The 12442-nt window shown below is 38.8% G+C and overlaps 2 protein-coding genes across 3 annotated transcripts in view; one reads left to right on the plus strand and one right to left on the minus strand.

The window, feature by feature from the left end:
• Positions 1–6795: 6795 nt before the first annotated feature.
• LOC128648202 (structural maintenance of chromosomes protein 5-like) lies at positions 6796–11782 on the minus strand. Its single transcript, XM_053700848.1, has 2 exons — positions 11689–11782; positions 6796–7140 (listed from the first exon to the last, which is right to left on the minus strand). Exons 1-2 carry the CDS (start codon positions 11746–11748, stop codon positions 6871–6873), a joined length of 330 nt encoding a protein of 109 aa, XP_053556823.1. The 5' UTR covers positions 11749–11782; the 3' UTR covers positions 6796–6870.
• A 172-nt stretch (positions 11783–11954) lies between these two features.
• Positions 11955–12442, plus strand: part of CDKN2AIP (CDKN2A interacting protein) — a 43045-nt gene continuing 42557 nt past the window's right edge. For both annotated transcript variants that reach the window (XM_053703862.1, XM_053703863.1), the window contains exon 1: positions 11955–12362. In XM_053703862.1, coding sequence (XP_053559837.1) covers positions 12115–12362 — 248 coding nt within the window. In that variant the 5' untranslated portion in view covers positions 11955–12114. The remainder of the gene's footprint in view (positions 12363–12442) is intronic.

The raw sequence follows: 12442 nt of genomic DNA on the forward strand, positions 1-12442 counted from the left end.
TGTCACATTATAAGGTCTGAAACGTAAATCAATGAACTAACTTTACAAAAATAGATTTTATAAAAAGTATTTTATTTTACCTATAAAATACTATATTTTTTAGAGAAAAACAAGTATAACATACAATGCAAAATTAAATAAATATTTTATTATCTAACGATACTATAATTACAATAATTTGGTCAGATAACAAATTCCTGCTTTGCCCACATTTGGAGAAGGGTCCAACTGCAGAGTGGAGCTCCACTCTAGACAGGAAGCATGTGACCTCCACTCAAAGCTTTTTTTTTTTTTTTTTTAATCAACTTTAATGTAACAAACAAGCTATAGATTGTGACAATGATTATGAAAACGAAACATTTTGTAGCTTTCTTGTTCTTCTTGTTGTTCATTCACAGTGTTTTATGCAGATTGTGATTTATAAGGTAACCACTGTGAATGAACATTAACCCCTTAGTGACCAGACCATTGTTACATTTTCTTACCCTTAAAGGGACACTAAACCCAACAATTTTATTTCAGGATTCAAGTAGATAATACAATTTTAAACAACACTCCTATTTACTTTTATTATCTAATTTGCTTCATTCTTCAGATATCCTTTGTTGAAGAAATAGCAATGCACATGGGTGAGCCAATAACAGGAGGCATCAATGTGCAGCAACCAATCAGCAGCTACTGAGCCTATCTAGATATGCTTTTCAGCAAAGTATACCAAGAAAGTGAAGCAAATTAGATAATACAAGTAAATTAGAAAGTTGTTTAAAATTGCATGCTCTTTCTAAATCATGAAATAAAAAATTTGGGTTTCATGTCCCTTTAAGGACCAGGGCTATATTTTCCTCTTACTCATTTACTGTACCCACACATATTATATACCATTTTTCTCACCACTAAATGGACTTTCTAAAGATACCATTATTTTCATCATATCTTATAATTTACTATAAATTTTTTAATAAAATATGAGGAAAAAATGAAAAAAACACACTTTTTCTTACTTTGACCCCCAAAATCTGTTACTCACCTACAACCACCAAAAAACACCCATGCTAAATAGTTTCTAAATTTTGTCCTGAGTTCTTTGCTTTATTTGCAAGTTATAGGGAAATAAATACAAGTAGCACTTTGCTATTTCCAAACCACTTTTTTTTTTTAAATTAACGCTAGTTACATTGGGACACTGATATCTGTCAGGAATACCTGAATATCCCTTCACATGTATATTTTTTTGTTTGAAGACACCCCAAAGTATTGATCTAGGCCCATTTTGGTATATTTCATGCCACCATTTCACCGCCAAATGCGATCAAATAAAAAAAAATTGTTCACTTTTTCACAAACTTTAGGTTTCTCACAGAAATTATTTACAAACAACTTATGCAATTATGGCATAAATGGTTGTAAATGCTTCTCTGGGATCCCCTTTGTTCAGAAATAGCAGACTTATATGGCTTTGGCGTTGCTTTTTGGTAATTAGAAGGCTGCTAAATGCCACTGCGCACCACATGTGTTTTATGCCCAGCAGTGAAGGGGTTAATTAGGGAGCATGTAGGGAGCTTTTAGAGTTAATTTTAGCTTAAGTGTAGTGTAGTAGACAACAAACAGCTTATGCAATTATGGCACAAATGGTTGTAAATGCTTCTCTGGGATCCCCTTTGTTCAGAAATAGCAGACATTTATTGCTTTGGGATTGCTTTTTGGTAATTAGAAGGCCGCTAAATGCTGCTGCGCACCACACTTGTATTATGCCCAGCAGTTAAGGTGTTAATTCATTAGCTTGTAGGGAGCTTGTACGTTTAATTTTCACTTTAGTGTAGTAGACAACCCAAAGTATTGATCTAGGCCCATTTTGCTATATTTCATGCTACCATTTCACCGCCAAATGCGATCAAATAAAAAACATGTTTTACTTTTTCACAAACTTTGGGTTTATCACTGAACAAACAGCTTGTGCAATTATAGCACAAATGGTTGTAAATGGTTCTCTGGGATCTCCTTTGTTCAGACCCCCCCCCCCCCCTTCTACCTTTTAGCGTACATGTTATGTACTTTCAGATGTCTGCCAGTAGCTAATATTTATTTGCTTTTATTTTTTATATACAGTGGATATATAAAATAAAATCTGTAGTGTATTTGCCCACCCTCATTCCCCTACCACTCTACCCTCTCCCAGTTTATTTTACTAATCTATTATCCCCCTCTCCCTCCTTCCAGCTTCCAACTTTTTCCGTAGTATAAGCGTTCCCACCCGCTCCTGCCCCTCTCACACACCCTACTGCCTTCTTCCTCCTACCGCCAGTGATGGGCCACCCACCTGCCTCCCTCCTATCCTTCGCATGCCACCAACGATCGGCACCATCACTGGCCCTCTCTGCAACGGTTGCTTAGAAAATGGTAATGCACTATGCCTCAATATTGAGGCATTTCTGCAATCTGTGTCCCTTTCTGTATTGTGCAGCGGTGGCGTGGGAGGGTAAGGAGGGAGGCAGGTGGGAGCCCCATCGCTGGAGGGGCTGGAGAGGCTGGGACCACTGTGCTGCATAAAAAAAATATGTTAAGATAGGGATAGAAGGATAGTGATAGATGGATAGAGATAAATGGATATAGGTATAGGGAGATAGGGATAGAGATAGAGGAATAGAGATAGAGGGATAGATGGATAGGGATAGATGGACACAGCAATAGAGGGATAGAGGGATATATGGATAGTGATAGAGATAGAGGGATTGGTGATAGATATAGACGGGAGCGGGTGGTACCTCTGCACTGCAGAAAATTAGATGTTGAAAGTGGCAGGGAGGGTGAAGGAGGGAGGGGGGATAAGAGAGAGGAGATCTGAGTGGATGGGGGGGTCAGATGGTAGGCAAAGGTTCTTGGAGGGAGAGGTGGGTAAATAAGGGAATGGTTAGTAAGTTGGACACATTTTTGACCGTCTACACGGACTTTAACACTAGTATTGCAATAAACAGATAGCAAATGTGGAACAAATTTGGTTATGTTTTCAAAAAGTAACTGTTATTTTAAAAAGAGTTAAAATCCTTTGAGCCACTTATTTATTTGTGGATATATACACGGCATGAACCCCATCATATGACAGACATGTTATCAGACTTGCCCAACGCTCTTTATGGAAAACATTGGTGACAACCTTGCTACTTCATATATTTTACCTTTTATGAATAATAAACAGTTATTTTAAAAGGGTTAAAATCCTTTTGGGTCACTCATTTCTGTGATGATAAATACTCGGCATGAACTTCATCATAGAATAGACAAATATTGTCAGCATGGCCCAATGCAAACAATCTGGTGCCAACTTTGCAACTTCATATATTTTATCTTATCAAGTAAAGGTATTTAAAAAGGGTTAAAATCATTTGGCCCACTAATTTATGTGTGGATATATACAGGGCATGAACCCCATTATAGAATAGACATGTTATCAACCTGGCCCAACGCTTTTTAGAGCAAAAAAATTGCAGGCAACCTTGCCATTTCATATATTTTACCTTTTCTAAATAAGTAATTGGTATTTAATAACTTTTAAAATCCTTTGGAACGCTCATTAATGTGTGCTTATATACATGGCATAAGCCTCTCTATAGGACATACATGTTTTCAGCCTGTCAGAATGCTTTTTATATCAAACAATCTGGTGCCAACCTTGCCACTTCATATATTTTACCTTTTCTGAATAAGTAACTGGTATTTTAAGTGTTAAAATCCTTTTGGTCACTTATTTCTGTGATGATATATACTCGGCATGAACATCTTCATAGAATATACATATTTTCAGCCGTGCCCAATGCTTTTTATAGCAATTTTTTTGTGCCAACCTGGCCACTTCATATATTTTACCTTTTCTGAATAAGTAACTGGTATTTAAACTGGTATTTAAAAAGGGTTGAAATCCGATGAGTCACTCATTTCTGTGTGCATATATACAGGGCATGAACCACTTCATATTTTTAAGTTCTAAGCCTGACCCAATGCTTTATATGGCAAACAAACTTGTGCCAACCTTGCCACTGAATATATTTTACCTTTTTTAAAAGTAACTTGTATTTAAAAAGGTTTAAAATTATTTGCGACACTCATTTCTGTGTGGATATATGTTCTAAGCCTGAACCAACGCTTTATATGGCAAACAAACTTGTGCCAAACTGGAGCTCCACTCAAGATAGGAAACATTTGACCTCCACTCAATATTTTTTTTTTTAAATGGACTTTAACGTAACAATCAATAGACACAATAATTCAGAAAACTAAATATTTTGCTTTCCTGTTCTTAATGTTCATTGACAGTGGTTTATGCTGATTGTTATTAATAAGGTTAAATAAGCACATTCTTTACATTAACTTATGTTCTGTTAGGGCAAAAGTATAAGCAAAAGTAATGATAATTGTAAGTTATAAATACATCATCTCCGTAAATCACACCTGGGTGCCATCAGGGGGTTACAGGGGTGACTCCTGTCAGGGGCCAAATGGGCCAGGGTTCCCCATGAGGCAAGAACAACTATTATTTTCTTTAAACAATTTTGGCAGCCACCAGAGGGTATTACAGCAGAGTGCTACTGAGTGTGGTCAATTTTATTAAAATGAGTAAAGCATTAGCATTTGAGAGGATTTTTGAGTGTGCACTAAACCACTATGCGTAGTGAGACAGACTTGGCACTTAAAAGGATACTAAACACAATTTTTTTTCATTCTAGATTCAGATAGAGCATGCAATTTTAAGCAGCTTTTTAATTTACTTCTATTATCAAATTTTCTTCGTTCTCTTCCTATATTTATCTGAAAAAGAAGAAATAAAAGCGTTTGAGCCGGCCCATGTTAGTTTGAGAACCTGGGTTACGCTTGCTTATTGGATGGCTAAATGCAGGCACCTATTAGCAAACTCTATCCAGGGTACTGAACAAAAAATAGTCATGCTCCAAAGCTTCCATTCCTAACTTTTCAAATAAAGATAGCAAGAGAACAAATAAAAAATTATAATAGGAATAAATGATAAAGCTGCTTAAAATTGCATGCTCTATCTGAATCATGAAAGAAAAAATGTGGGTCCAGTAGCCCTTTAAGTTTGTACAGTGTGTGTCTGAGTCAGATGGCAGAGCACTTTCATTTGCAGAGGAGGTAGGACTTACATAGTAATTTTTTTTATTTCTTTGTGCAATTTTGGATTGTAACTTCAGTGTGGTAGTAGTATGGTGGGGCCAGGGGTCCATAAAAAACATTTATTTTTTTTAGCAATCTGCAGCAGTGTATTTATGATTATTTGACAATGCTGTAGAAATTCTATATTTAAAGCCATGCATAAAGGTTTCCTCCTTAATACACAAATGGTAGTTGCCCTTTTGAAAGATATTTTTTTTGTAATATATACATTTTAACTACATTTTCAGTTTACTGCCCCTTTATGCAAGGACTTTACAGATGCAAGGAGGCATTTTATCTATGATTTTTACATATGCATAAAAAGTTATACTTTCAAACTAAGATTTCTCAGTGTTTCAAATGATACAGGTTAACTTAACACTGTTCATTTTACAATACAGCTGACTTAATTTTGAAATACATACAAACGAGCCTAAATCATGCATTTAACCATATCTAATGGTATGAGACCTAGTGCCACGGCTTATGGTTCCACCAAGACCATATAGAGTACAGCATTTTCAAATCCATAAGTACAGCTGACAGATGGGAACATGTTTACACCATAATTGAAGTGTTGATCTTGTTTGGGGGAAAAAACACAAACATATGTCAACCTTTTAAAAGTACTTTTCTTCATCTAACCATCTACTGATAACATTAATCTACAATTTTGAATTCATAGAGTTTAATTTTTGTTTGCACATTTGCAAATCTGATTGTTTAAAAAGTGATCTCTTAATTTCTGCAATTTTTTTTATCATGCATGTCACACACTGTTTTGTTGTTGTTGTTGGTCTCTCTGTGAGAGTGGGTGTATATGTCTTTGTGCATTATCGATGTATGTCTGTGAGGGTGTGTGAGTATGTCTTTGTGCTTTTTCTATTTGTGTCCCTGTGAGGGTGTGTGTATGTATGTCTTTGTGTATTTCCTCTTGATGCCTCTGTGAGGGTGGATGCGTATGACTTTTTTTATAAATGTGGATGTCTATTTGAGGGTGGGTGAGTATGTCTGTGTGTTTTCTTTGGTTGTCTCTGTGAGGGTGTGTGTATGTATATGCAGTTTCTGTGGGTGTCTCTCTGAGAGTGTATGTCTCTCTGTTTTCTCTGGATGTCTCAGTGAGGGTGTGTGTGTGTCTCTATGTCTTTGTGTGTTTTATGTGTCTGTGTGTTGATGGGTATATTATGTTAGTGGGTGACTTGTAATCGACACATGAGGGCATTTTGAAACTCATATGATTGTCTGTAATACAGCAAACAACACCCACAACTTCCTTTAACATGTTTCTTAGATAGACATATATGGACATTTTATTTTACTCCTCTAACTGCATTTCCTGTAGCCTCATGATGCGAGACTGCTATATAACTGCTGTGTATACTTACAGTAAACGGAACTAGTGAGAAACACTCTCTGTTCTTGTGTGCTTTCTTGCTGTTCCCCGGAGCTCTGGAGAATCGTGTTCAATCAAGGTCAGAAACCATTTGAACTTATAACCCTAACCTTATACTATGAAAGCAGAAGCAACAATAGGCTACTGCTATATATATATATATATATATATATACTGTTACCTATAATTATCTTGTACCTTCATACTTGTGGTAGTGTGTTATTAAAGCACTGACTCAGAAATGGTGTTAATTATCTTATTTTTTTATTATTATCAATAATTTAAACAGAAACACACCACCACCCCTTGTCCATCAGTCATTTGTTGAACATGGCATTAACTTGGAGGCCCTGTTGGTCAAGACATGCCTGCAAAAACAACTCCATATCTTCTCTGTGCTGAAATACAAAGAGGAATGGCTCCCTTGCTTCTGGTTCTTCTCTTTGCATCACGTTATCTATGGGCTTCTGGCGGTCATCTTCATTCATTGACACATAACTTGGCATGGTTATGCACCCACAGAACAGTGCCTCATTCTTGACAACCCATTGTATAGCAATGTGTAGATCTTTAATGATTGCTGGCTCCTGTGTCAAGCACATGGGAGGAAACTTAGTCATAGTCAGAATCAAAATTGTTATTTTCATAATAAAAAAAAAATCATTTAAGGGACACTCAAGTCAAAAACAGACTTTTATAAATCAGAAAGAACATGCAGTTTCCAATTTACTTCCATTATAAAATCTGCTTCGTTCTCTTGTTATCCTTTGCTGAAGGAACAACATTGCACTACTGGCAGCAAGATGAACACATATAGGTCGCGTTCGGGCAGCGCTCAGGAGCTAGTGGAGGCGCTTCACTTCCAGCGATGACGTGGCGCTAGGTGACGTCACAAGCAAGGGAGCTTAGAGAAAACTATTGCATGCGCAAAGGGATCTGCTGCACAATAATGAACGTTTTTAAATAAGCTCCCTTGTAGCTGACTGTAAAAAATTTTAAATTGTGTCTCTCTTTATTAGTGGAGGATTATTTTTATTTAAGCTGTTTACACAACACCGTTGTTCGAGAATGGTTTCCCCTGCCTCTCGGCAAACATTGGAACTCTGACCCACCTTCATTCAGCTGTTCTCAGCTCAGCCCCTGTAGCTTATCCTGCCCCATTCAGCTAATAATACTACAGGTGCTGAGCTGAGAGCAGCTGAATGGAGGTGGGTCAGAGTTCCGATGTTTGCCGAGAGGCAGGGGAAACCAGAGACACTGGGGAAACAATTCTCAGCATAACACCGGATAATCATGACAGCAGCATTTAGTACAGGGCAAATTGGAGATAGGTTACTTAGCCTATCTCCAATTTGCCCTGTACTAAATGCTGCTGTCAGACTTATCCGCCTCACCTGTCCCTCCTCTGCTGCTTATAAAAACATGGCAGCCTCCACAGCAAAACGTGTGTGGAGGCTGCCATGTTGCCAAGCGTCTGAGCTTGCTCTCAAAAGTGACAGCTTTTCCAGTATGATGGAAGCGCTGGGACTTATATCATCAGAGCACTCAAAAACGCCAGGCATCTCACTTGCAAATGTGAGGAAAACGCTACAAGCGAGTCCCAGTTTGCTTGGAGCGCTGCCCGAACGGAGCCATAGTCATCCAATCGCAAAAGACAAACGAGTGCAGGCAAAAATCAGCAGCTAGCTCCCACTAGTGTTGAATATGTGTGTATTCTCTTTCAGCAAGGGATAACAAGAGAACAAAGCACATTTAAAAATAGATGTGAAATTATAAGTGTCTTAAAATGACATGTTCTATCTGAATCATGCAAGTTAAATTTTGAATTTACTATCCCTTTATCTCCTTAAGGACCGCAGTTGTAACAGATGAAAAAAAATTAAATAGTAAAAATAATAAAAATAAATAGTTATGTAGGGTTAGGGTTAGATCTAGGCTTAGTGGTAGATCTAGGGGAAGGGTTAGATCTAGGGGGAGGGTTAGATCTAGGGGAAGGGTTTGATCTAGGCTTAGTGGTAGATCTAGGGGAAGGGTTAGATCTAGAGGTAGGGTTAGATCTAGGCTTAGTGGTAGATCTAGGGGAAGGGTTAGATCTAGGGGGAGGGTTAGATCTAGGGGGAGGGTTAGATCTAGGGGGAGGGTTAGATCTAGGGTGAGGGTTAGATCTAGGGGGAGGGTTGGGGTTAAAAGGTCACTGAAGGAGAAAAAGGTTAATCGTAAAAATTGAAAATTGGGTATTTCAAAACTCAGGACAAAATGAAGAAACTGTTTAGCCATCTTGTTTTCTTGCGGGTTGTAGATGCGTAACAGATTTTGGGGGTAAAAGTAAAAAAAAAAAGTGTGGTTTTTAATATTTTTTAATCATAATTTATAAAAATATTTATTAAAAATTATAAGATATGATGAAAATAATGGTATCTGTAGAAAGTCAATCTTATGGCGAGAAAAACGGTATATAATATGTGTGGGTACAGTAATGAGTATATAATATGTGTGGGTACAGTAATGAGTATATAATATGTGTGAGTACAGTAAAGGAGTAAGAGGAAAATTACAGCTAAACGCAAACACCGCAGCAATGTAAAAACAGCCTTGGTCGCTAACGCTAAAAAATTGGTACAACAGTCAGGTCACTAAGGGGTTAAACATGGTAAAAAAAAAAATAAGTAAGAGGGAAATTACAGATAAACGCAAACACTGCAGCAATGTAAAAAGAGCCCTGGTCGCTAACGCTAAAAAATTGGTACAACAGTCAGGTCACTAAGGGGTTAAATATGGTAAAAAAAAAAGAAAGCAGCAAACCTTCTTCTTGTTTAACCCCTTAACGACCGAGGACGTGCAGGGTACGTCCTCAGAAAAAAGGCAGTTAATGCCTGAGAACGTACCCTGCACGTCCTCGGTGTGGAAAGCAGCTGGAAGCGATCCTGCTCGCTTCCAGCTGCTTTCCGGTTATTGCAGTGATGCCTCGATATGGAGGCATCCTGCAATAACCTTAAATGGCCATCCGGTGCAGAGAGAGCCACTCTGTGGCCCTCTGTGCACCGGACATCGGTGGCCGGTAACGTTGGTGGGTGGGAGCTGACTTGGGAGGCGGGTGGGCGGCCATCGATGGGCCGGGTAATGTAGAGGGGGGCGGGATCGGGGGCGGGGGCGATGGGGGCGCGCACAGGCGCGCGCGCGTGCACGCCGGGTGGCGGGCGGGCGCGTGCACGGGGCGGGAGCGGGTGGGAACCGCTACACTACAGAAAAGTTTCAGGTACAGCTTTTTATTAAAAACAAACAAAACAACAGTAAAGGTATCTAGGAGGGGGTGGGGGTTTGTTCTTTGGTGGGTAGGGGAGCTACACTACAGAAAATGGGGAAAAAATGAAAAAGCAACTGTTTTTTTTTTATAAACTGGGTACTGGCAGACAGCTGCCAGTACCCAAGATGGCGGCCATTAAGGCAGAGGGGGAGGGTTAGACAGCTGTTTGGTGGGGGATCAGCCAGGTTGGGGGCTAAGGGGGGCTCCTACACAGCAGCATATGTAAATATGCTTTAAAAAAAAAAAAAGCCTAAATATATATTTTATTTTAGTACTGGCAGAGTTGCTGCCAGTACTTAAGATGGCGGGGACAATTGTGGGGTGGGGGAGGGAAGGGAGCTGTTTGGGAGGGATCAGGGGGTCTGATGTGTCAGGTGGGAGGCTGATCTCTACACTAAAGCTAAAATTAACCCTGCAAGCTCCCTACAAACTTCCTAATTAACCCCTTCACTGCTAGCTATAATACACGTGTGATGCGCAGCGGCATTTAGCGGCCTTCTAAGTACCAAAAAGCAACGCCAAAGCCATATATGTCTGCTATTTCTGAACAAAGGGGATCCCAGAGAAGCATTTAGAACAATTTGTGCCATAATTGCACAAGCTGTTTGTAAATGATTTCAGTGAGAAACCTAAAATTGTGAAAAATTTAACTTTTTTTTTAATTTGATCGCAATTGGCGGTGAAATGGTGGCATGAAATATACCAAAATGGGCCTAGATCATTACTTGGGGTTGTCTACTACACTACACTAAAGCTAAAATTACCCCAAAAAGCTCCCTACATGCTCCCTAATTAACCCCTTTACTGCTGGGCATAATACACGTGTGGTGCACAGTGGCATTTAGCATCCTTCTAATTACCAAAAAGCAACACCAAAGCCATATAAGTCTGCTATTTCTGAACAAAGGGGATCCGAAAGAAAAATTTACAATCATTTATGCCATAATTGCACAAGCTGTTTGTAAATAATTTCAGTGAGAAACCAAAAGTTTGTGAACAAATTTGTGAAAAAGTGAACGATTTTTTGTATTTGATCGCATTTGGCGGTGAAATGGTGGCATGAAATTTACCAAAATTGGCCTAGATCAATACTTTGGGATGTTTACTAAAAAAAAATATATACATGTCATGGGATATTCAGGGATTCCTGAAAGATATCAGTGTCCCAATGTAACTAGCGCTAATCTTGAAAAAATAATGGTTTGGAAATAGCAAAGTGCTACTTGTATTTATGGCCCTATAACTTGCAAAAAAAGCAAAGAACATGTAAACATTGGGTATTTCTAAACTCAGGACAAAATTTAGAAACTATTTAGCATGGGTGTTTTTTGGTGGTTGCAGATGTATAACAGATTTTGGGGGTCAAAGTTAGAAAAAGTGTGTTTTTTTCCATTTTTTTCTCATATTTTATAATTTTTTTTAAAGTAAATTATAAGATATGATGAAAATAATGGTATCTTTGGAAAGTCCATTTAATGGCGAGAAAAACTGTATATAATATGTGTGGGTACAGTAAATGAGTAAGAGGAAAATTACAGCTAAACACAAACACCGCAAAAATGTAAAAATAGCCTTGGTCCCAAACGGACAGAAAATGGAAAAGTGCTGTGGTCATTAAGGGGTTAAAGAGAACTGGAGGTTGTGGATGTCACATTTTTGTTGTGTAGAGTGGAGCTTTAAATAGTTCAGTATTGTTCATATAAAACAGTAGATAATACATAAAAAAAAACTAAAGAATTACTCCTGTGATTTCCTGAGATGATCTATTTATAACTTAGAATAATCATTACATTTGCTTATACTTTGCCTTAACCTTATAAATGTCACTCACCATAAACCAAAATAATGCAATTGTGTTTTCAGAATTGTGCCTATTGGTTGTTTGATACATTAAAGTTTATTTAAAAAAAAACGTTTTCTGAATGATTGTGCATATTCGTTGTTTGATACATTAAAGTTTTATTGAAATAGAAAAAAAAATTGCAGTGGAGGTCACATGTTTCCTGTCTAGAGTGGAGCTCCACTCTGCAGATAGACTACTTTGCACATTTGCGATGTCTGTCAACCCAAGTACTTCCGCTGAGCACGTCTGTTGATTCCGGTCACGTGGATACGGAAGTGCGTAGTGATCTCACATTCAGTGGCGTGCGTACCGGTTTGCTTCTTGTTGTTGTTCGGTGTACGAGAGTGCTGGAGCGGTACCGGGCGTGCGATTTCCACAGGTGTCAGAGGTCTGTGCCCTACAGCAAATCAGGAAATGGCATCTGAGGACGCTGTGTCGGATTATCTGAACCAGAACCCCCAGACTGCCGACTGGGTAGAGAGTGTCCGCGGAATGTGCGAGTCAGACAAGTTGTGGAGGCACCGCAGGGAATTTATCTTGCGAAACTTGAATGAAGTGTGCGAAGACAAAGAGCCGCCTCTACCAGAGACTGATCACCCGGGCCTAGACCGGTTGATCGCATACTCCATGGTGTGGGCAAACCACGTCTTCACGGGCTGCCGGTGAGTGGGATGTCATGCGCATGGTATCTAAGTTGTCAGAGAGGACTTGTTGCGATGCGAGATCACTCTATGGCACCAAG

Source organism: Bombina bombina, chromosome 2 (genome assembly GCF_027579735.1).
Source record: "Bombina bombina isolate aBomBom1 chromosome 2, aBomBom1.pri, whole genome shotgun sequence".
Taxonomy (NCBI): Eukaryota; Metazoa; Chordata; class Amphibia; order Anura; family Bombinatoridae; genus Bombina; species Bombina bombina.